Source organism: Schistocerca cancellata, chromosome 2 (assembly GCF_023864275.1).
Source record: "Schistocerca cancellata isolate TAMUIC-IGC-003103 chromosome 2, iqSchCanc2.1, whole genome shotgun sequence".
NCBI classification, from domain to species: Eukaryota; Metazoa; Arthropoda; class Insecta; order Orthoptera; family Acrididae; genus Schistocerca; species Schistocerca cancellata.
The window spans coordinates 552,402,698-552,429,551 of NC_064627.1; the positions used below are offsets into that span (position 1 = coordinate 552,402,698).

At 39.7% G+C, this 26,854-nt stretch overlaps 1 protein-coding gene across 1 annotated transcript in view; it reads left to right on the top strand.

Annotated features, from left to right (window-relative positions):
- The first annotated feature begins 577 nt into the window (after nucleotides 1-577).
- LOC126146744 (uncharacterized) overlaps nucleotides 578-26,854 on the top strand; it is a 31,286-nt gene continuing 5,009 nt past the window's right edge. The window contains exons 1-2 of the mRNA XM_049915642.1: nucleotides 578-591; nucleotides 6,964-7,824. Of these exons, the coding sequence (XP_049771599.1) occupies nucleotides 6,982-7,824 (843 nt within the window). The 5' untranslated portion in view covers nucleotides 578-591; nucleotides 6,964-6,981. The remainder of the gene's footprint in view (nucleotides 592-6,963; nucleotides 7,825-26,854) is intronic.

Sequence of the window (26,854 nt, forward strand, 5' to 3'; positions counted from 1 at the left end):
CCTGTATCTCTTGTTACCAATTTGAAGGTGCATCACTTGTATCAATTGATCATACGATCTCATAGATGAAAAACTGAACGCTCTTCAACAAGCATTACATACTTCTACCATGCCAGTGACCCTCTAGAATTTTCCACGACATCGCAATAACTAGTTGAAGATCGTTCGAAAGCTTGCTAATGAAAAATTAATTTCACTTTTAATTATGTGAACGGTCACAATGTCAATATAAGGCAATTTAAACTACAGTCGCAGGTTCAGTATCAGGTCAGACAGCAGTCTTATCATATCGAACAGAATGTAAATTGTCGCAATAGCTTTCTTCACTACTGTTGCGCACTACGCTTTATCTTAATCTTACGACACTGATGGAACTTGGGTGGCATGAAATTCCGAACATAATACAAGATCGGCAGTCAGTATCCCAGGAGGTGTTGCTAAGGAATAAATAACCTTTGTAATGTAGCTGATATTCAGGAAATCCAGATAACACATCAGAAGCGAGATAAGTGTGCTGCGAGCTATATATACGTAGTTGCAGAAAGCATTCGAGATTCGTGAACGAATGTTCCAGCATATCTAATCTGTCAGGTAAGTAACGCTGCACCTTAATTCTACAAATCAAACTGTTTGCCAGAGGAAGATTTTCATAATGTAAGCTAAAGTGATAAGGCTATTACAAAGATATAATTTTCACTATAAATTTAGAACGTGAATCCTGTGACCCAGGCAGATATTTAGTGAAAACATCTAAGATATAAAGGCAGTAATACAGTGCCAAAAGTTCGCAACATTATTTATTTTACTTCAGCTGCAACCATAACAGAAGTGACAAATATTACTTTAAGGAGTAGTGCGAGGTAGGGAGCGAGTTGAATCGCTTGCTAATACTGAGGAATTCCCGAACATCCCTATTACAATTCTAACTAAAATGACACTACGTTAGGTTGTTACCCCACTCCTGATGCTTGTGAACTTTTAGCGCGGATACCAGTACAACTGACAAGAGACATAGGCTTACTATCTGAGATTATTATCTGTAAAAATATCAAAGTCTAGCTCCAGACATTTTCAGTTTCGTGTTTGCACCACACAGCTGTGTCAAACATTGTTCATCAAGTCTCTCATGTGACACCCACTGTAGACGGGGAGCTTCGGTTCATTTCCCATTACAAAGAATGATTCTCAAAGCGGAATTAATACGTCGATAAAAAGTGTTTGAGTTGTTGCAGACAGATTTCTACGTTCACTTTCCTTAAATCTTGTGAACTTGATTTTTTTTTTCTTATAGTTCGTGCGTAAGCTGTCTTGTAACTAAAGGGTAAATTTGGGATTTCTACAGTGCGCATATATATTGGATTTGGAGTCGCAATATTAACGTTCCGAGTTCTATACATTTTTTGCGTATTATACCTGCATGCCTATATTGTCATTATATGAGCTTAGCATCTGTAACACTTTCTTCTTTAAAATCTGTAATTCTATTTCTGCAGTGTGATTATATATACTGTACCTGAATTTGATACATTACTACTTCAACAGAAACTTTCAAAATAAAATTGACTTTATCGTTTATTTGCAGTAAATTCCAACTTATACTACGCCACGTTGGGCTGCTAAACAAACAAATCTTGAAAATTCGGAAAGGAAGCAGTAAGCCAAAATCTTCAACAGGTGAGACGGGAAACAAAAAGAATGGAATTTTGGTATTTGAACGTCGTTTATTGCTAAATAATTCTGGAATTATTAATACTAATATGTTACGATGCCATAAATTATGATGGGCAAGTTTACAACTGACGTTAAATTGTAGTTAGTAAGCATTAGATTTGTATACAAAAGTAGCTTCACGAATATGAGAAATAAGCTAAAAAGTCTTAATAATCACGTCGAAAACATCTAGCTACGACTATCAGACTCGGTGTTAGTCCCTATCTACTTGCACACGCCTCAATGCGATACATTTTCTCAGCGACTGACAAGTGATGGTGACCTTGGCTGTACAGGTCTGCATTTTGGCTGTTGACGAAACGTTCTGTCTCTAAAATCACCTCGTGTCACACTGCAAATGCACGTCACGCTATAACTGGTTTCTTTGTCCGAAGAAAGAGTCAAGATTTGGCAACCCAAAGAAGCAGGATGAGTGGCTGCGCCCTGTGCATAATGAGGTGGAGTGTTGTCGTGGAGCAAAAAGAAAAAGAAACCATTTGTACAGCTTCCCCCGACATTTGTTCTTGACAGCCCCCCGTAACATCATTAGGAGATTTCAATTAACTCCTCCCGTGCACATTTTCTTAACTTCACAACATGACAGTCCCCCCCCCCAAAAAAAAAAAAAACATTCAGGTTCGCTTTGTCCGATGATAATGAGTGTACGTCTTTTCCGGCTATGGTGAATACACTTGTTTACACTGCTCGCTTTGCTGCCTTGACTTGGATTCATAGCGACGTACCTAGCACTCGTAATTCGGCGACTAAAGAAGTCTTTATGATTGACACAGCTGCAACATTTACGCTGATTCGTCTGTTCGAAGTGCTTTTGGAACAGGTGTGAGTAGTTGTGGAACACGGCGTGCAGCGAACTTTGTCATACTGAGAATGTCATCCAGGTGCTAAAATCGACCCGAGAGTAGTTTCAACTTTTTCCACTACCACTTAAACACAGGTCTTCGAGTACCAGCGAGACGACTCCTTTTGCGATCCCCGTTTCTTCATCGACCCATGGACTGCCACTTCCTTCTTTGTCATCGAGATTTGTTTGAGCACCCACGAGCGTGTGGGCCACCTAACAACGGTGTCATATGACGGTGCACTGTAGCCAACCCTTCCGCTACCACTCATACCACCATAAGTTCTGAAAATGTTCTGTAATCAAATAAGTATCTTTCACTATCATGACATATATGGTACATTTGTAGAATTACAATGCGTACTGTCAGTCGTAGATTATGTTCCTGAGCCTTCCTTTTAATAATCAATTCCCAATAATTCCTTTGCTTTAGCATCCAAATAGAAGACTCACTTGCTTAAAAAAGGCCTGTAATGCCATCATTTTACTGAAACACCGAACGCCTGTGGGTTCTTTGCGTCTTAATTTTATAACTTCCCACTTATTTTCTATATTATTTTCTCCATCCGTTGAGGTTTAGGTTTTCGCTCTATTTCCGTGTAACCAGTCATCACCCCACTTGCCTGGTTCGCTTTAGTCCCTTTTCTTACTGCGCTACACTGAACCTATTACCTCCATCATTTGTATGTACTGTTATAAACCTCTCTCATTTGCGAAGATTTGGTTGAGCACTGGACTCTAATCTGACTACTTCTGTTATGTAGATGATAGTTTAGTTAACGCTGGTACTATATGCCATACATTAAACAAACATGTTTCCCGTATTTCATCTGTAACATGAGTAGTAACGCAAACTGTTACGTGCATTTTCATTATGAGAGCATGCTGAGCGGTAAAGCCTCCGAACATTTTTATGAAAACTCTTAAACCTTTTTAAATAAAACAAAACTTTACTAATATCCTACACTTGTTTTCTTCATGTCTACATAAACTACTGCTACACAACGAAGATGACGTGTTACAGTTGCGAAATTTAACCGAAAGAAAGAAGATGCTGTGATATGCAAATGATTAGCTTTTCAGAGCTTTCACACAAGGTTGGCGCCGGTGGCGACAATTACAAAGTGCTGACATGAGGAAAGTTTCCAACCAGTTTCTCATACACATACAGCAGTTGACCGGCGTTGCCTGGTGAAACGTTGTTGTGATGCCTCGTGTAAGAAGGAGAAATGCATACCATCACGTTTCCGGCTTTGATAAAGGTCGGATTGTAGGCTATCGCGATTGTGGTTTATCGTATCGCGACATTGCTACTCGCGCTGGTCGAGATCCAATGACTGTTAGCAGAATATGGAACCGGTGGGTTCGGGAGGGTAATACGGAACGCCGTACTGGATCCCAACGACCTCGTATCACTAGCAGTCGTGATGACAGGCATCTTATCCGCATGGCTGTAACGGATCGTGCACCCACGTCTCGATCCCTGAGTCAATAGATGGGGACGTTTGCAAGACAACAACCATCTGCACGAACAGTTCGACGACGTTTGCAGCAGCATGGACTATCAGCTCGGAGACCATGGCTGCGGCTACCCTTGGCGCTGCATCACAGACAGGAGCGCCTGCGATGGTGTACTCAACGACGAATCTGGGGGCATGAATGGCACAACGTCATATTTCGGATGAATCCAGGTTCTGTTTACAGCATCATGATGGTCGCATCCGTGTTTGGCGACATCGCGGTGAACGCATATTGGAAGCGCGTATTCGTCATCGCCATACTGGCGTATCACCCGGCGTGATGGTATGGGGTACCATTGGTTACACGTCTCGGTCACCTCTTGTTCTCATTGACGGCACTTTGAACAGTGGGCGTTACATTTCAGATGTGTTACGACCCGTGGCTCTACCTTTCATTCGATCCTTGCCAAACGATAAATTTCAGCTGGATAATGCACGATCGCAAGTTGCAGGTCCTGTAGGGACCTTTCTGGATACAAAAAGTTTTCGACTTCTGCCCTGGCCAGCACATTCTCCAGATCTCTCACCAATTGAAAACGTCTGGTCAATGGTGACCGAGCAACTGGCTCGTCACAATGCATAAGTCACTACTCTTGATGAACTGTGGTATCGTGTTGAAGCTGCATGGGCAGCTGTACCTGTACACGCCGTCCAAGCTCTGTTTGACTCAATGCCCAGGCGTATCAAGGCTGTTATTAGGGCCAGAGGTGGTTGTTCTGGGTACTGATTTCTCAGGATCTATGCACCCAAATTGCGTGAAAATGTAATCACATGTCAGTTCTAGTATAATATATTTGTCCAATGCATACCCGTTTATCATCTGCATTTCTTCTTGGTGTAGCAGTTTTAATGGCCAGTAGTGTAGAATGTTAATGACGCTTCTTTTATTTAAAATGTATTAAGAGCTTTCACATAAAAATTCGAGGCATTACTTTCCAGCACGCCACGGTAAAATTGAACCACTGTGCTTTTTGGTTATCTTGATATGATCACTGTTAGACATCGACAATAGAAGAGGACGGGAATTAGTAATAACCTACTCATAGAACATGAAGGAATAGTGTGCAGATACCATGTAAACTAACTCATTCCACATCATGTCACGATTATGATACGCGAATTGAGGTGGCAATCATGAAAACAAAGGCGTTTTTCCTTGCGGCGAGATCTTTCCACGAAATTTCCATCTCCAGCATTCTCCTCCGCAACGCGAAAATATTTTGTTGACACCCACCTACATAGGAAGTTTTGATCATTGTCATAAAATAAGAGAAATCAGAGCTCGCGCGGAAACATTTAAGTGTTAGTTTTTCCCACAAGCTGTTACACAGTGGAATGGTAGAGAAATAGTGTGTGAAAGTGTTTCGATGAATCCTCTGGCAGGCACTTTAGTGTGAATTTCAGAGTAGTCACGCAAATGTAGGTGTCGACAGCTAGATGTACATGTCGATTGAAATCATGGAAATGATCACTGGAACATGCAGTTAACTCTAAATAAAGAAAAATGTAAGCAGATGTTCGAAAAATATTCAGTTACAGTACTAATGGTGCGCTGTTTGACACAGTCACGTCTATTAAATATCCAGGAGTAACGTTGCAAAATGGTAAGAAAGGGAACGTGCACGTAGCGTCGTTAGCAGGCAAGACCATTATTGCGAGTATTTTAGGAAAGTGTTGCTCATCTATGAAATAGACTGTGTATAGTACACTTTTCTGATCCATTGTTGAGAACTGTTGGAGAGTTTGGGGCCCTAACTGGCTCGAGTTAGGGAAAGACTCGAAACAATTCAGAGGCGTGCTGCTAGATTTATAACCGCTACTTTCGATCAACAGGTGAGTACTATGGAGATGTTCGTCGAGGGTAGACGATTAAGAAAGCTTAGAGAAGCGGCAGTTGTGACAGACAGAGAACTTTTGTATCCCGCCAGAAAGGCGGCGCGTGGGTTGGATCAGGAGAAGGTACAACACGTCGGTACTGCTGTATGAATTTAAATCCCCTTTACTCAATCAATAAGAATACATAACTTTGTACAGATTCGAAGTCTTAGTTAGACCCGTCGTATGGAGAGCAAACTGAGGCTGGCTGGCTGGCTGCACCTGATGAAAAGGGGCGAAGCAGTCGCGGAGCTCGTACAACATGACAGCACCGGCTAGAGGGCGCTGACGTCTGTGTCTCGTGGTAGTGCCAACCTTTGAAACTATGCGTTCCTATCGACACCACAGAAACAGCCACCACTAACATTTTCCTACATCTCGCATAAGGACCACGAAGATAAAATTAGAGACATCAGGGTTCGTCGGGGGGCACAAACAATCTAGTTACTCTCTTGCTCCATTTGCGAGTGGAACAGGAAACGGAGTGAGTATCAGTGGTACAAGGTACCCTGCACCATGCATCTATGTTAGCCCGTGGAGTATGTACGTAGACGTAGATGTAGAACATGTAGCCAACTGACCAACTTACCTTGTGCTTTATTAGGAACGGGATCGAAGACTACGTCTTTTCGAATTCAATAGAAACATCATTTCTACCGCGTGAGTTTTGTTCTCAGTAGGTAGGTATTGCCACAGTTTTATGTCATTTGGGGTTCAACTGGTAATTTGCATTTAAGGTTTCCTAGGCTATAGCTGTAAACCGTCGTTCATTCATTCCAGTTCAGAAACGATCTAGACTTGAGCTTATTTCTTTTGTTTTTCCTACAGTGTCGGTTTTTTTTTATCGAAGGAGGACTTGTGATTTAAGGGACAGCAAATATTTTGTTACTTACGTGATCAGCTGATATTAAGAGAATACAGTATGTTTAACCCTGTACTAACAAAAATAATACACTTCTTTGTTTCCCAGCTGTTATTTTCATTTCTCTTATTTTTTAGGCTGAAAAGTGTGGTGTTATGGAGAGTAAGACCGCCAATGACGAGTACTGGCCATCATGGGTGGACAAGAGCTTCATCGTGAACGCGCTGAAGAACGAAGATCCCGACACAGACGAGTCCAAAGTGGAGGTAGTTTTGAGGGAAAACGTGGGTGGGGGCTACCTAAGCGAGACCCTCCGAGTGGTCGTGCGGTCAAATAACGGCAGTAGAGCTTCTTCGGAGACGTCACTGATCGTGAAGGCCGCGCCGAACGTGGGCGGCACGATGCAGGACATCATAAACAGTGGCCTGTACACCAAAGAAGAGGTTGCCTACGGCCACTTCCTCCCCGCAGTGAACTCAGCGTTGAAGAAGGCCGAAGGCTCCAAGTGGCAGACGCTGGGACCCAAACTCTACGCGCTGGGGTCGCAGCCCGTCAGTTACTTGGTCATGGAGGACCTGGACGCTGCGGGTTTCCGCAAAGAAAAGATAGGCTTGGACCTGAACTTGTCACAGTGCCGAACCGTCATGCACAGCATCGCCAGGATGCACGGCGCCTCGCTTAAGGTGCTCAATGACTGGCAGTACGCCAGCAAGGTCTTCAGGCAGTCACTCATCTTCAACGACATGATGCTTGAGCACCAAGAGAGAGGAGAAGAGAACTTCAGCAAGTTTTTACAGGCCTTGGACAACTACTCGTGGTTCCACAAATATACCGACAAGATCCGCGCCTTCACTAGCAACTTATACGAGAAGTCAGTCGAGTTGGTTAAACAGTGTCACGTCGACTTCAAGGTCATGTTGCACGGTGACCTACACAAGAACAATATGGTGTTCCGTGCCGTAGGGGATGACATGCAAGTGCGCTTTTTTGACTTTCAGGTAAGTTCATGCGAGGTTCTGGCATTCTCATTAAGTTTTCACCAATACGTTATAATTTTGTAGTGTAAGGGGGCCCAACGAAATCAATGGAATACGAAGTTCGTCATGACACACGACATTTGTGGACGTCAAACTTTCCAAAAATGTAAGAGATTAACAGTACTCTTTCATTTGCCTTCTCAATGCTAATGCAACATTCTTTTTACGCTATTTTAATTTTTGTTTCCACAACACAGAATATTTTCTTCTGAGAACTAGATGTTGAGTTCTATGTTTCTCCTCTCTTCTTGTGACACACAGAACTGACCATGAAAAAGTCTTCCCAAACATAATTCTATTTATAATTTGAAAATTAATCACACTACATTGTACCTGTATTAGTAGTTGTTCTTGTTTTTGTCTACAGTCCAAAGACAGCTTTGGTGCTGTTCTCAGCGCTACTGTATCCTGTGCAAGCATCTTCATCTCTCTGTAACTACTGCCAACTACATCCATTTCAACCTGCATACCATATTCGAGCCTCGTCCGTAATTTTAACACCCCTCCTCCCCCGCTTTCCTACTTCCCTCCATTACCAAACAGACTATTCCTTGATACCTCAGCATGTTTCCTATTAATATATCAGCTTGTGCCCTAAATTTATTTTCTCCCGAATTTAATACAGGATCTCATAACTAGTTAACCAGTCTACCCAGCTAATCTTCAGGATTCTCAAGCAGCATCACATTTCAAAATCTTATATTCTTTTCTTGACTACATTATTGCTCTTACGCACATTTACTACAAATACCTCCACAAAAGACTTCTCAAAACTTTGATTTATATTAGAAGTTAAAATACTTGCCTTTTTCAGAAACTCTTTTTTTGCTGTTGCTCCTCTCTACTTCGGCCGTCATCAGTTATTTTGTTACTCAAATAGTGAAACTCTTCTATTACTTTCAGCGTCTTATTTCTCAATTTAATTTATCCGTATCGGCTGCTTTATTTCGATTACTTTCTATTACTCTTCTTTTACTTTTCTTGATGTCATCCTTAACACTCTTCCCACAACACTATCCACTCCGTTCGTCTGGTCTAAATTAAAGTATAATAGAAGTCAATTTTCTCATTGACTCATTTCTTCTTTCATTGAGTAATCCGTGCTTATGTCAGTCAAACAGTATTCTAATTTTTCTTGACTCACAGTTTGGATTAACATTAGTTTTAAACAAAATATGCAAATTTTGTTGTTGTTGTTCGTTTAGGGGGAAAATATGCAAACACCTGTACATGTAAACAATATCAGCGTAGTGCACAAAAACAATTGTTGTAAAAGACAAACGTACTATTATTCAAACAAATTAACTATGACGCAGAGCATGATGACATACCCTATCTTCAAGACATGTATGTCCATAATATTCGATACTATTGTTAGTGCCCTACCTATTCTACATACTCTACTCGTCAGGATGTTGGTTTTCACGTACACTGAAAGAGATCACGTTACAAGTACTTTCAGACAAAACAAAAAATGTAGGAAAACTTTATTTATGAATTTAGTTTTATTGGATCCTTTGGAAGCTTCTAACTATTACATTTTAAGAATCGGTTAACATTTGAGAATACACTGAGTTTAGTTCTTTCGTCTGCTTTTGGATATACTGTGATACTCTACCAACAATGAAAAATCCAGGCACTGCGTGACACACTTACCTAGAGCACCTCTATAAATGCAAGCATCCTACGGCTGCCAAAGTAAGTCTTTTACAGCCACACTTCGATCTCCTTCCTTAACCAATTTCTTTTGAGTACGTATAACCAGAGTCTTTTTGTCTACGAACACAGTGTTAATTAGTGTGTACCCCTGCATCATTGTGTCCTGTGCGTTCAGTCTCTGCTCCGAAAATTCATGATCTGAGCTCTGGTCCATATTTTACGCATTTCCAGCTATTTATTAATAATTCAGTCTGATCATCACACAAGGATGTAATTGTTGTAACGCAGTAGTTTGGTAGAGTAGGGTTGGAGCTGGGGTTATGCAGACGTAGGGCTCAGACAATGAAATATAACAATTAATACATCCTCCATACTATAAACTGAATTAACATTAAATTATTGCCAAAGAACATAACCAGAAAAAAGCAGCAACAACTGCAATAGACAGGTAATAAACAAGATGACAATTACTGAACTATGTGAAATAAAATCGTCATGACTTCTGAACGGTTTGCGTTAGGGCGTTCAAACTGCACAGTTTGTCGTGGGGCATGATGGGAATTTGTATGTGCCTACATGGATTGGTTCAGCGACGAAGCCCACGTTCATTTGGATTGGTTCGTCAATAAGCAAAACTGGCACCTTTGGGGCACTGAAAATCCGCATTTCGTGATCGAGAAGTCTCTTTACACTCACCCTGTGTGGTGTGCAATGTCCAGTCACGGAATAATCGGTGCGATATTCCTTGATGGCACGGTGTTTACCGAAGGTTTTGGAAGATGATTTCATCCCCATTACCCAAGTGACCCTGATTTCGACAAGATGTGGTTCATGCAAGACGGAGCTGGACCCCATCGAAGCAGGAGAGTGTTTGATGTCCTGGAGGAGCACTCTGGGGACCGCTTTCTGGCTCAGGGGTACCCAGTGGTGACTGACATGGGCCTCGCGATTGCCCGCCATACTCTCCTGACCTGAACAAGTGCGACTCCTTTTGTGGAGCTATATTAAAGACAAGGTGTAGAGCAATAACCCCAAAACAATTGCTGACCTGAAAAGGCACTTCAGCGGGATATGCAGAATTTCGCTATTCGTCTGCACCACACCATCGCCAGTGATGCCAGGCATATCGGTTATGTCATAACCTAAATCCGAATATCTGTAGAGACGTTTACATGTCGAATAAAGTGTGTGCAAACTGTAGTTTGTAAGTAATTTACTTCTTTTCATATAGCTCAATAAATGTCACCCTGTGACACAGCTTCTGTAATAAAGCATAAGATACGAAAACAGCTCTCAAACTTATTTATAATAATCTACATAGCACGTAATTACATAACAGTCACCAATTTGTTACTACAACAAGATACCATCATCGCCCTACCAGGCTTCCTACGTATATATAATCCAAGACAAAAAACACGAAGCCCACAAAGGAATCAGCTAAATAGCTCAAGTATCCAAGTTACTGACAAGAATAATATTGAGAAACATGGAAAAGAAAATTGAGGATCTGTTACATGACGATCAGTTTGACTTTAGGAAAGGTAAAAGCACTAGATAGGCAGTTCTGACGTTGCGGTTGTTAATGGAAGCGTGACAAGAAAAATCAAGGCAAATTCATAGGATTTGTCGACCTGGAAAAATGATCACAATTTTGGAACAATTGGATGATTTTTTCAAATAAAGAGCTTCACAAAGCAAGCAAGCCAATAAAATGTCGGTTCCCCTCTGCCTCTTATCCAAGCAGTTATCCGGCTTGGCACTGATTGATAGAGCTGTTGGATCTCCACATGAGGGATATCGTGCCAAATTCTGTCGAACTAGTGCGTTAGATCGTCAAATTCGATAGCTGATAGCTTGGCCCTGCACATAATGCAAGAAAAGTTCTCAACTGAGATGAGATCCAGCGATGTTGTCCGACAAGGTAGGTTTAGCATACAAGGAGACAAGCAGTAGAAACCTTCATTGTGTGGGAACGAGTATTGAGCCCTGACGACGAGCGAAGATGTGTCTGGAGACGTCCTGGACAGCGGTGGGGTACCAACCCAACTGTCTGCCGCCATAGGGTCTGACGACCTGGAGATCCTACCCCTTCTTCTTGTCAATATTTTGTCTTGTCAGTGTTTTTCATATATTTCTTTAATCACCGATTCTCTGGAGAAGCTCCTCATTTCTCACCGTGTCAGTCCACCTGATTTTCAACATTCTTCTGTAGCACCACACCTAAAATGCTTCCATTCTCTTTCGCTCCCGTTTCTCTACAGATCATGTTTCACTGCCACACAGTGCTGTGCTCCAAATGTACGTCCTCAGAAATTTCTGCTTCAAATTAAGGTCTGTGTTTGGTACTAGAAGACTTCTCTTGGACAGGAATGCTCTTTTTGCAACTGCTTGTCTGCTTTTTACATCATCATTCCTCCATCCATCATGGTTTATTTTACAGCCTAGGTGGCAGAAAACCTTAAAATCTTCTTCTTGATCACCAATTCTGATGTTAACCTTCTCGCTGTTCTCATTTCTGTAAATTCTCATTACTTTCTTCTTTCTTCGATTTACTCTCAGTTCGAATTTTATATTAATTACACCGTTCATTTCAGTTAATAAATATTGTAATTCTTCTTCACTGCCTCCGAGGATAGCAAAGTAATCAGCAAATGTCATCATTGATATCCTTTCACCCTGAATTTTAATCTCACTCTTACACGTTTCTTTTATTTCTGTCATTGTTTCTTTGATGTGTAGATTGAATAGTGGGAGCATAAGAATAGACCCCCGTCTTATACTATTTTTAATCCAAGCAGTTCCTTCTTGATATTCCACTCTTATTGTTCACTCTTAGTCCTGGTACAAATTGTACATCATCTGTCTTTCCCTAGAACTTACCCGTATTTTTCTCAGAGTTTCGAACGTTTTGCACCATTCTACACTCTCGACCGCTTTTTCCAAGTCAACAAATCCTATGAATTTGCCTTGATTTTTCTTGTCACGTTTCCATTAACAACCGCAACGTCAGAACTGCCTATCTAGTGCTTTTACCTTTCCTGAAGCCAAACTGATCGTCATGTAACAGATCCAAAAGTTTCTTTTCCATTTTTTCAATATTATTCTTGTCAGCAAGTTGGATGCATGAGCTATTTAGCTGACTGTGTGATAATTCTTGCATTTGTCGGCTCTTGCAATCTTCGGAATTGTGTGGATGATGTTTCTCCGAACGTCCGATGGTATATCGCCAGTCTAATAGATTCTACACGTCAACATGTATAGTCATTTTGTTGCCACTTCCACCAATGATTTTATAAATTCTGATTGAATGTTGCCTATTCCTTCTGCCTTATTTGGATCTAAATGTTTCAAAGCTCAAGACTGGGTCCCCTATCTGTTCCCGATCGACTTCTGTCTCATCTTCTATCAAGTCATCAGAACAAGTCCTCCCCATTATAGAAGTCTTCAGTGTGCTCCTTCCACCTATTCGCTCTCTCCCATTGCGCTCTTATTGTTATCGCTCTTGCTTTCATTTTACTGAATGTTTTGACGGTTCTGGACGCTGAGTCAGTTCTTCCAACAATAATTTCTTTTTCGATCTCTTCTCATTTTTCATGTAGCCATGTCGCCTAAGCTTCCCTGATCTTCGTACTTACTTCATTCCTAAGTTACTCATATTTCTGTATTCTTGTACTTCCCTGAACATTTTAGTACTTCCTTCTTTCGACGACCAAGTGAAGTATTTCTTCTATTATCCATGGTTTCTTTGCACTTATATCCCTAGCACCTATGTTTTTCTTTCCAACTACTGTGACTGGCCTTTTCAGAGATGTCCATTCCTCTTCAGCTGAAATTCCTGCTGAGCCACTCATTATCGCAGCAACTACAGCCTCAACGGACTTCAAGCGTATTTCTTCATTCCTTAGTACTTCCGTATCCAGTTTCTTTGTGCAATGATTTACCTTGATTAGTTTTTAAACTTCAGCCTACTCTTCATCATAACCAAATTGTGATCTCAGTCTATATCTGCTCCTTGGTATGCCTTGCAGTACAATATCTGATAACTGATTTCGATACATCGATGATAACGTACGCTTGCCCTTCATGGCAAGCCATCCTGGACTTTCATTTCAGCAAGATAATACCCATCCACACATGACGAGAGCTTCTAATACTTCAAATGGTTCAAAAGACTCTGAGCACTATGGGACTTAACATCTGAGGTCATCAGTCCCCTAGAACTCAGAACTACTTTAACTAACCTAAGGACATCACACACATCCATGCCCGAGGCAGGATTCGAATCTGCGACCGTAGCAGTCGCGTTTTCCGGACTGAAGTGCCTAGAACCGCAGGGCCACCGCGGCCGGCTTCTAATGCTTGTCTTCGTGCTTGCTAAACCCTGTCTTGGTCCGCAAGATCGCCGTATCTCTCCCCAATTGAGGAAGTTAGGAACGGTATGGGAGGGCCTTCCAACTAGGTCGGAATTTTGACGATCGAACGTGCCATTTATCCCTGAGGAGGATATCGAATCAATAACCAAACCGAATAACTGCTTGCGTAAAGACCAGAGGTGGACAAAGGCGTTTCTTACTCATTTTGTGAAACCCTTTCCTTTGAATAAATCATCCAATTTTTCTGAAATTGTACTCATTTGTTTACTGATTTCCATCTCATTCGGTTAATTCCTTCGTTGTTTTTTTATATCTACTTATTTATTTGTACTGTATCTCAGTACCTAAACAATAACACGTACAACTGATCACCTACACAACACAGATAGAATGAGATTTTCTTAGCAGCTTAAAAATAAAATTGCTCTCGCTCTCAGAGAACTCATCTGCACGTGCAGCGTGCCATCAGTCAACCACTAAAATTTCTCAAAAATTTTATACGAAAAAAAGTCTGGACCACATATAATAATTTTGTTTCTAAAAAAGTGAGCGGTTTCGGCCAGCGTTAGTTCGTCTTCAGAACTTTACTGTTTCTTGACTGCAGGAAATGGTGGTACGGAGCATTAATCGCTCTAAGATGGCGTAAAGTAAGAACCATTTTCAGGTGTATGAGCCTGTTGTCATCAAAGCCAATAAAAAGTTTATGAAAAAATTTGGGAAACATATTATGTGTGATATGCTTGTGAAAAAAGTCATCTCTGACAGTGCGATTGCGACGTAGCAGAACTCATTACACTAAGCATCAAATAAAAGAAAAATGAGCGTGAAATGCTGTCAGTAACGCAGAAAACGGAAAATTTCTCATTCTACACCTCTACAAAACTCTGTACTGAGCTGCACACCAAAGAAAAGTCTTGTGTAATTTCCAATAAGTCTTTAAAATACAGTCTTTCAGCCAAGCAGAAATATTGGCGATTGCTTCAGTAACGAACACTCTTATCTGTGATTGCCCTCGCTCCAGTCTCTCCCTCCGTACTTCATAACTGCACTTCTCTGTCTGATGTTGATCTCTTCCAGATCGTTTCGAAGCCCTTACTTCTATCCTAATCTTCTACTCGTAATAGGTTTCTGCTGATTTCACGGTTAAGTTTGTTGAAAATATCGCAGAGTAATATGCAATGCGTGCCGGTTTCTCCACTAATATAAATGTTGTTGACACAAAGTTAACGTAAGGAAAAGCACGCCAAGGACACAAAAGCAACATTAATGTAAAACTTATTTTTATTATGCTTCTTATTAAGTTTGATGGAAGATTTAAACGACTCCCACAACCGGGGCCAGCTTTCGGAGTCACCTGAAAAGGGCTCCACTTTTAGTTGTAGTAGAATCAGTGCATGCAGCCACAAACCGATGCATGGTCTACATAGGAGCCATCCGCGCGGGCCGATTGTGCTCCAAAGCTCGGCCTACCTTGGCTTCACTCGTTCCTTCCAGGAAGTATTCAATACGGCGCGATAATTCGTTTATTACTGCTGTGTGTTGCATTTTTCGGTCGAAAGAGCTTTTTTGCATTTCGGCAGAATCGTGGTGTCAGCGCCGCTTACCCCTGGCTGTTTGTTCGCGGTATGAAGGACGATCAGAGGTCCAGTGGCGGCTTGCGCAAAAACAGGCAGTCTAGCGATCAATTATCACAAGCCTTTAAAAAAGAAGGGGCATGATAGAAGCGAAGGATCCGAATTCTTAGTGTCTGTTATGCAGTCCCATAATAAACATTTAATATTTTTTGTGGGATTTGAAATTTAAAAACCTGTCTCAGACCAGCCTGATTTAGCTTCACTGATCACGATAGTAAAAAACATGCGTGTATTAAGGTAATTTTCATTCACAAAGCAGGCTTATCACGTTCACACAGTTCAATACTATTCTATCCTGATTAAATTGAGCTTAACTTAAATTTCATAAGGCAGTGAAGCAATTTCGAAGTCTCGGTGCGACGAAAATTGTCAGTCGATCTCCTTAAAACATTTGTAATAATTATTAACTTTCGGTGATCCCATGGGGAAGACCGGAGATCTTCTGGTAAGGCCGTGTTAGCCCATTTATTGAAATAAATGAACTGGATATCTTGAGCGTACAAAACGGCAGGTTCTTCCAGTGTAAATCAGACGCTGCCCACTGATCCCGTGCAACACAGCGTAGTAAGCAGACACTGTCAATAATAATCAGTTAAATAATACGCGAACTCAAAAACTTTAGTTTAGTTCATGCATTAAATTCCTTCTCATACAGAATCTCATCAAGATGGCGACTAGCTCAACAATACATACATATACATCTTCGTTCTTTCACGGCTAGGCGGCAAGATCTGAATCATTCTTTTCATAAGAGAAAACATAGATAGCAGAGAAGCTATTCCATAGAGTAAATGCACGCTCCAAGGAATAATAGGGCTTGAAACTACTTTGCATTGATAATCATCGTATATTAAACTTTAGGAATCGGTAAGATAAGAAGAGACATTTCGAGATATGTACTGAGTTTTATAATTTATAAAAATTTCTGAAAATATCGCGGAGAGACCGCTGCAAGAGACATTACATCGCCCCTCGCAGCGAGCAAAGTTGATATGTATCCACTTTGCGAGCTAACTATTGGCTTAGCTAACTCATTAGAATTTGTGGAACATATGTTCCTATAAATTTTAAGAAGTTAGTAAGATTTTTTGATTACAAGAACTGAAAGAGATTTGGTATAGGTAACACCGATCTTCGTTACCTAGATACCTAGTTGTTGCTTTCACGTGTACTGGGGCATACCCGCATCCCATGTACACAACCAGGGAAGATAGACTTATATAGTTGTTAATCAAGTCTACCTATTCAGGAACTGGCCTTCACAGGGAAACCCCGGAAAACCTGGAGGCTTAGACCCCAACTAGGTATCACAGATTATAGGAAAGACAGAATAATTTAGAAATTTGAGAGATGTTCTAGAATTCATAGGAAAGATAAAATCTGCCTCATAGCCAAAAAAAAATCTTTACATATGCAAATTTTTACAATCTTCTGAAAAATTTTCTTCATCGATGTCATTCTGAACTGCGGTGAAACTGATCGAACAGGAACATGGGACACGGCACGGAGGACGGGCGTCGCATTGGCGTACCGGACAGGACACGTAACGGATTTGAGAGACCAGAAGGAACCTCAGGAACAGGTACTCAGGATTGTGGCATGAAACAATCGAAATTCGTCTAAGGAATGGTCAACTATTAAAGATTTCTGGAAGAGAAGAGTTAGTCGAATTTCTCCAGATTCATTTTGAACTCAGATATGGACCTGATCCATCCCATCTTCCATCTGAAGAATGGGAAAATCCATTCGTCGTATACTTTCCACACCTAGGTGTCTTAAGCGATACTGTAGTTGCACAATATCACAACTCCAGATCGGAAAACAATTTTGAAAACATGGATAATTTCATCCATCTTCTTGAGTAGGCCGAAAGGTTCTAATCCTGGTTTTAAATTATTATTATTATTATTATTATTATTATTATTATTATTATTTGTTTCGTTGGCTTTTCCAGGTGGAAGTAGATCTGAATCTTTCCTAATTTGGTTTCAAGTACGAATGTGGATAGCATGTCAGAATATTAAAAACTTTATTATTTGAGACAATTTAAAAAAAAAATTATGTCTTATTCATACATGATTACAATGAAATTTTGCTGAAAGTGAACGTTTAATTAAGTCTTGCTGCATGACCTCTCCAGCTGAAATTAAGCTTTGTTAGTAGTGATTGACGATCAAATTTTTCTCTTTTATACTCCGATTGCCGCATTTTCTCATGAACATATATGAATGCAATATAACAATAAACAAATCCAACTGGAAAATGACACATTATTATAAATTCAATGAAGAACTTTCTTATTAACTCTAATTTTATAAACACACACTAAGTTAGTTAATTAGATTCTCTTGAATAGAATTTAGCTCGCGCCAAAAAAAACAGCGAGTCTTTATATCTGTGGACAGTTGCAATCGATTCTAATTTCCTAACGCGGTTCATTTGTTCTCCTGTGAACTGTCAGTTAACAAACACTAACTTCACACGCAAGCGCCGTATTCGATCATATAGTTTCAGTAAACTTATTATCACTGGAGATTAACACTCCCTGAATGTATATTATTTCACACGCACAAGCTTCTTTGGTGATCATCGCGTAGACAGATAACCCGTAAGTCTTCACAGCAGCAATAGCTACAGTTCCACTTACTTTTCTAAATATTCCTATACTATCACAGAAGCACTGTTCATTAAACTATCACAGATGCTTGGCATGCTGTCATTTAACCTATCACAGTAGCTGAGGCATACTGTCCTTCGCACTTCAATTTTTTTTCGACACCCAAATACTTCATACAGACTTTTCATTTAATTTGAAACACTTTCCTTAAAAGTACCTCTTTAGTTCTACATGGGGAAATGATCCTTTTATTCTTCCAGAATCCGGATATGCACCAGGATTCGGTATACCAACTATTATATATGGACCTGTATAAATTACATTCCATTTTCTGATGGTCTTCTTCAACCTTGATGACTTGATGTGTCTTCTTAAAAGAATTTTCTGTCCCATATTGAAAGTCTGAATCCGTTTGATGTTTCTATAATGGACTTCCTTCCGCTGTATTGCTGTCTCCGTATTAATAATGAGAGCATTGTGAAGTTTTTCTTTGCATGTCATTTTGGTGTCATCGAGTTTAGGCAAGTTATCTACCCAAAAGTTTCTTTCGTTATCTCTGAACATCAGTTCATTCGGGGTAAAGTTTGTAGAACTATGTGGTAAATTATTATAAATCTGCTCAAACTCGGTCAAATAGTTTATCCAGGTAGTTTGTTTATCATGACAGTACGTTCTCATGAATCTGTTTAGTTCTCGGAAAACCCGTTCAATTAAATTCCCTTGTGGATGGTAGCAAAATGTAAATATCTGTTTTATTCCTAGTTGTCATACTAATTTTCTCCATAAATATCCAGTAAATAACTTCGCATTGTCAGAGATTATAGATTTTGGAATTCCCGCATGAGGAATGTAGTCTACAAACTTTACTGTGGCAACTCTTGCAGTTGCTGATTTTATAGGATATAGTTTAACATATTTTGTAAACACATCACAGAATCCAATAATGTACTTAACACCACCTCTGGCTCTAGGAAGTGGTCCACAAATATCACATGATATAAGTGATCTTGGTGCTTCAGGTATTATTGAGTGAAGCGCAATTTTATTTCCCTTGTTGTCCGGCTTAGCCTTTTGACAGAGAACACATTTCTGTATGACTTTGTGCACTTTTCGCCTTATATTTGGGAAGTAACAATAATATCTAATCTAACAAGCACAGTTTACAACACCAACATGACCCCAGGTCAAATGTGTAAACCAAATTAATCGTTCTTCATATTCTTCGGGTATGCAGACACACCACTTTGGATTCTCAGTCTTCCCAGATTTAAAAAATAAAATATTATTCACAAGCCGGTAGTATTCCTAATTGACCGTAGGATTTTGTTGATTGAATTGTCGTATTATGGCGTTCCATCGCCGATCCTTCTTCTGAAGCTGAGCCATTGTCTTACATAAATGAATATACTGTAACTTGTAATTATTTTCTTGAAGAAGAAGCACTGGAAATTCTGCCTTATTATTTACATCCATTTCAGGTGTTCTTCCTTCTGGAGATCTTGACAACGCGTCAGCTATAGTATTTTCTTTTCCGGCTACATGAATAATTTGAAACTGATATTCTTGCAGCGCCAGCGTCCACCTTGACAAGCGAGGATGCAGCAACTTACAAGTTTGCCAAAAGACTAGTGATTTGTGGTCACAATAAACGGTTATCCTTGAGCCATATACATAATAATTAAACCTTTTCAAAGACCAAATAACTGTTAAAGATTCCAATTCCGTAGTTGTATATGCTCTTTCACAAGTGGATAATACTCTGCTAGCAAATGCAATTGGACAAAAGGTTTTTACACCATCGATATACCTAATTTGAAATAAACAAGATCCTAATCCCACATCTGATGAATCAGTTGCTAAACAGAATCCGACGTTCAAATCAGGGTGGTATAATAACGGAGCATTTATCAGTTGATCCTTAATTTCACAAAAGCCTTTTCACAATTATTAGACCATTGCCATGGTACATCTTTCCTCAGGAGCCGGTTTAGTGCTTCAGAGTTCATTGCTTGAGTTTTAATAAATCGACGAAAAAATGAAGCCAAGCCTATAAAGCCTTTCAGTTGTCTTCTGTTTCTTAGAGTTGGAAAATATTTTATCGCACTAATCTTCGCTTCTGTTGGAAGAATGCCTTTTGCATTAATCATATGTCCTAAGAATTTAATTCTCTGTAGAGAAAATTGGGATTTTTTTAGATTTGAAGTTATACCAGTTTGTTTGAACACAGCAAAAATCCTCATAATAAGTTGTACATGTTCCTCCCAAGTTTTAGAGGCAATTAATGAATCGTCCACAAAAATTGTTATTCGACTTCGTAGTTCTAGTCCAAGGGCATAGTCCAACGTAGAAATAAAAACTCCAGAGCTGATATTGAGACCAAACGGGACTACCTTGAACTGATAGCTTCTCCCTCCATATATAAAAGCAGTATATTTTCTTGAGTCCTTGTCTAACTGGACTTGCCAGAACGAACTTCTCAAATCAATACTGGTTAAATAGGATACATATTGAAATTTCTGTATTAACTCGTCGATGTTCTCCGAATGTGTGCGCACAGGTTGTTAATTTCCCTTGCATCTAATACCAATCGAACTTTTCCTCCTGGCTTTGGTACAACAAGCAACGGAGAACAGTATGGGCTGTTCGACGGTTCAATAAGATTCCAGTTTAACATTTTTTGTATCTCTTCCTCAACTGGTTGTTTTAATCGCCAGGGAATGGGACAGTGTGTGCGGCAAAACGTCTTATGGGGCTTAATCTGTAATATACAAACATATCCTCTAATAATTCCGGGCTTTTCATCGAAAACTGACTCATATTCTGTTAATATGTTGAATAATTGTTCTCTCTGACATTCCGTTAGGCAATCTGACTCAGCAATCTTCTGTTCGACTGTTTGTCTGAAATCTTCTACTTGAATTGACTTGATCGGTAGTCGGTACATATTATTATTTTCAGCACAAATCAACTGCACAGCAGCACCACGGAAGTATCGCTCATACACTGCCTCCTTTCTCAGTAAGATCAGTGTAACAAATTGATCTTCGATTTTAAAATGCACCTTTCCTTCTACCAAGTCCAACTTGCAATTGCAGGCTTGCAAAGTTCCAATGCCAAGAATACAATCTTCTAACAACTTTTCCACTAGAAGGAATGTGCAGTGTTTAGCTACATTTCCCAATTTTATTTCTATAAGCGTTTGTATCATGGCGTTCAGGGATTTTGCTCCAATTGCACTTATAACTCGGCAATTTTGTACTGGTAGGACAGGGATTTTCTTAATTTTACTGATTCTGCGAAACAAAGTTCCTGATACTACGTCTGTAGATGAAGCTGTGTCAAATACAACATTGGTTAAAATTCCTCCCACTTCTGTGATGATCTCAGACAAAGGAACCCTTTTATCTTCGACTACATAGGCCTATAAGTCTCTCGTCAATTCATCTGTCATTAATTCGCCTTCATTATATCTCAACATTGCCACGGAATTAATTTCGTTTGAAACAGGTTTGCCCCTTTTGAATTCCCCGGCCGACTTTACGGAGCATAAAGCTGCCCTCTTCTGTTTAAATGTCGATTATTATTTCCTCTTGAATCATATACTACTTCTGTTATGATTGGTTGTTGATAACTGGTTGTGTTACTTGCTTCAAATCGAGGGTCAGAATTTCTGTACGCATTATTATTGTTTGAAAACTGCTGGTTCTGATAATCTCTTGCATTTCCAAACATTGGGTTGTATCTGCGGCCTGTTCGATTGTCTCTGAACCTACCCCTCACAGCACTGTTATTGAAATTTGCATTTCCGATGCAATTGTTTCTGTTGAATCTCTAAGTATTCCTAGTATAATAATTATTAATTCCGTTTCCGTTCCGGTTTGCGTTTGGCGCCTCAATCGCTCTCCTCTGCATAACCGGTTGTCTTCGCCGATGTTCATCTTCCTCGATCATATCTATAGTGTCAAGCGTAGTCATGAGAGAGTCAAGGTCATGCTCATTAATATACAGCATTCTATTTCTGATGCTGGCCGGAAGTCGAGATTTTAATATGCCAATCACGTCTTGTAGAGGCATAGGCTTATCCCAATACCGCGATTTGTTTATATATTTCTCAAAGTATTTCTTTAAAGACCCACGTGAAAAGGAAAAAGGTTCCGGGTATAATACCTCCTGCCTTAAACGTTCTTGTACTCCTTCGGACCAGTATTTGGATAAAAATGCTCGTTCAAAGTCTTCATATGTGTCCCATACGTCAAGCAAATAATTGAGGACGTAGGTTGCAAGTGCTACTCTGAGATGAAGAGGTTAGCACAGGAAAGGAATTCGTGGCGGGCCGCATCAAACCAGTCACTAGACTGATGACCAAAAAAAAAAAAAAAGTCCCAACTTGATATCATATCAGATGCCTATATAGCTCCTGACCCCTGAATATAACCGGTCACGAAACTAACCTTTTGCCACTCACTCCAATTTTTTGGCAGTACTCCCCTAAAATATTTTATAAACACTACGGGATGAACATTTTTCTTGTCTGGGTTGTAGATCTGGAATAGACGTTGTTTCAGCATTTTCTCCTCAGTATTGCTTTTACAATTACACTCATTATGACTACCCTCATAGTGTTGTGATTGATGTTGATTGCAAAACCGAACGTGTGCATTACTGTCCCTTTCTGTACTTGATCGGTTAAATAATGTAGCTTCATTGATAGATCTTGTTAGGGGTTCATTTCCTTGCGTGGAACGCAAATCTTCTCGAGATGGATTTGAAGATCTCTCAATGTTTTCTTTTCATTGTTTAAGTTCTTCGCCTAGTTGTACTCTGGCTTCTCGCAAACCTTAATTAAATAAATTTTCTTCAGAACTCTCGGTCAGAGATTGTATAGCTCTTTCCAAACATAACTGCGAGAATTTTCCTGCAAGAATGTTTACCTTATGATCAACCTCGTCTTGTCTCTCCTTTATGTTATTTATGGATTTATCCAAATTTTTGATGTCCTTCGGAATCTTGTCTTGTGATTATCTCAAATCCTGCATGTCTGCTGATATCTCATTTACTTGTTACCTTAATTCATCTTGAACTTCAACTAATACTGGAATTACCGCCATAGAACATTGCATCTGTTCTTGTGCTTGAACTATCTGTGGGATTGACTGGACCTGCTCTTTAATAGTATCAAGCTTAGTAGCAACATACTCGGTTAGCTCTAGGCGTAACTTCTTCGCATTTTCATTACACTGTTGAGTGACTTGCTCAATTTGCGCAGTTAATTTTAATTCGGTCTTTTCATTCTGAATTTTCAAATCTTCCGCAGTTTTATTTAATTTATCATCAAGTTTCTGAAAACTCTCTACTAATGTATTATTTAATTCCGCTTGATTAGCTTCTAATTGCTCATTCAACTTTGTTTGATTAGCTAGTAATTGCTCCTGGACTTTCATTTGATAGGTTGCTAATTGTTCCACTTTCACTTGATTGGCTGCTAATTATTCATTCATTTCCCTTTTAGTCTCTATTTGCGCTTAAGTTAATTCCCTTTTAGTCTCTATTTGCGCTTTAGTTAGGTCTGTTACATTTTTGGCTAACAATGTTAACTGCTGGATGATTACAGTCAATGGGTTTATTTCGTCCTGCTCAGATGACATCGAAACACATAAGCTTTGTTGTGGGGCCTGAATAATGCTGCCGTCAGGCACTACTTCAGTTAAGCTAGCGTCTAATGTTTCACTAACCTCAGAAACAGCTGAGGGCTGTTGTGATTCGGTCTGCTGTTGCATTGCCATTTTATAACCCGCCCTAGTAAGAAAAATTAATACACAGAACAATAAATATATATAGTCACTCGCATCTGAGATAATAATGTCACTGACCTAAACTTTGCATAATATTCACTTATAATAAACACTTCCTATCTAAAGTTCAACCCAACAGTCACTCAATCAATCTGATTCAAAAAATATTCAAAGTCCACCGATTGACATTTAAAAAGTTATTCTAAATTTCTATCTACAAAAATTTAATTCTATATTGTCTGGCCTGAACGACGTTCTCGTAGATTGTGGCGAAATTGTGACTTCTGAAACGGGCCTCGTCTTCTTTTCGCTCGTGCACATGCAACATAAAATTCACACAATGTTTAAGTAATGCTCAAAAATGTGTCCTGTCACAGTGAAGCCATATTTCAAATTTTTTGTGGGATCTGAAATTTAAAAACCTCTCTCACACCGGCCTGATTTAGCTTCACTGATCAGAATAGTAAAAAACATGCCTATATTAAGGGAATTTTCATTCACAAAGCAGGCTTATCACGTTCACACAGTTCAATACTATTCTATCCTGATTAAATTGAGCTTAACTTAAATTTCATAAGGCAGTGAAGCAATTTCGAAGTCTCGGTGCGACGAAAATTGTCAGTCGATCTCCTTAAAACATTTGTAATAATTATTAACTTTCGGTGATCCCATGGGGAAGACCGGAGATCTGCTGGTAAGACCGTGTTAGCCCATTTATTGAAATTAATGAACTGTATATCTTGAGCGTACAAAACGGCAGGTTCTTCCAGTGTAAATCAGACGCTGCCCACTGATCCCGTGCAACACAGCGTAGTAAGCAGACACTGTCAATAATAATACGCGAACACAAAAACTTTAGTTTAGTTCATTTATTAAATTCCTTCTCAAACAGAATCTCATCAAGATGGCGACTAGCTCAACAACGCATACATATACATCTTCGTTCTTTCACGGCTAGTCGGCAAGATCTGAATCATTCTTTTCATAAGAGAAAACATAGAGAAGCTATTCCATGGAGTAAATGCACGCTCCAAGGAATAATGGGGCTTGAAACTACTTTGCATTGATAATCATCGTATATTAAACTTTAGGAATCGGTAAGATAAGAAGAGATATTTGGAGATCAGTACTAAGTTATATAATTTATAAAAATTTCTGGAAATATCGCGGAGAGACCGCTGCAAGAGACATTACAAACAGATATTGAAAGTTTACAATGAAACGGCAGTAAAATACCATAGGAATTTAGAGATTTACTTGACAATGGCAAAGCAAAAAATTACAATGATTGACACATAGGATTCATTGTTCTGTTCATCAAGAAGCACTTAGTGTACAATATTCAGTCATGCACAAGTGAAGAAACTGGTAGTGTTGTTGTTGTTGTGGTCTTCAGTCCGGAGACTGGTTTGATGCAGCTCTCCATGCTACTCTATCCTGTGCAAGCTTCTTCATCTCCCAGTACATACTGCAACCTACATCCTTCTGAATCTGCTTAGTGTATTCATCTCTTGGTCTCCCTCTACGATTTTTACCCTCCATGCTGCCCTCCAATGCTAAATTTGTGATCCCCTGATGCCTCAGAGCATGTCCTACCAACCGGTCCATTCTTCTTGTCAAGTTGTGCCACAAACTCCTCTTCTCCCCAATTCTATTCGATACCTCCTCATTAGTTATGTGATCTACCCATCTAATCTTCAGCATTCTTCTGTAGCACCACATTTCGAAAGCTTCTATTCTCTTGTTGTCCAAACTATTTATCGTCCATGTTTCACTTCCATACATGACTACACTCCAAACAAATACTTTCAGAAACGACTTCCTGACACCTAAATCTATACTCGATGTTAACAAATTTCTCTTCTTCAGAAACGCTTTCCTTACCATTTTTAATCTACATTTTAGATCCTCTCTACTTCGACCATCATCAGTTATTTTGCTACCCAAATAGCAAAACTCCTTTACTACTTTATGTGTGCCATTTCCTAATGTAATTCCCTCAGCATCACCCGACTTAATTCGACTACATTCCATTATCCTCGGTTTGCTTTTATTGATGTTCATCTTATATCCTCCTTTCAAGACACTGCCCATTCCGTTGAACTGCTCTTCCAAGTCCTTTGCTGTCTCTGACAGAATTACAATGGCATCGGCGAACCACAAAGTTTTTATTTCTTCTCCATGGGTTTTAATACCTACTCCGAATTTTTCTGTTGTTTCCTTTACTGCTTGCTCAATATACAGATTGAATTACATCTGGGATAGGCTACAACCCTGTCTCATTCCCTTCCCAACCACTGCTTCCCTTTCATGTTCTTCGACTCTTATAACTGCCATCTGGTTTCTGTACAAATTGTAAATAGCCTTTCGCTCCCTGTATTTTACTCCTGCCACCTTTAGAATGTGAAAGAGAGTATACCAGTCAACATTGTCAAAAGCTTTATCTAAGTCTACAAATGCTAGAAACGTAGGTTTGCCTTTCCTTAATCTTTCTTCTAAGATAAGTCGTAAGGTCAGTATTGCCTCACGTATTCCACCATTTCTAAGGAATCCAAACTGATCTTCCCCGAGGTCGGCTTCTACCAGTTTTTCCATTCGTCTGTAAAGAATTCGCGTTAGTATTTTGCAGCTGTGACTTATTAAACTGATAGTTCGGTAATTTTCACATCTGTCAACACCTGCTTTCTTTGATACTGGAATTATTATATTCTTCTTGAAATCTGAGGGTATTTCGCCTGTCTCATACATCTTGCTCACCAGATCGTAGAGTTTTGTCAGGACTGGCTCTCCCAAGGCCGTCAGTAGTTCTAAAGGAATGTCGTCTACTCCTGGGGCCTTGTTTCGACTCAGGTCTTTCACAGCTCTGTCAAACTCTTCCAGGAGTATCGTATCTCCCATTTCATCTTCATCTAC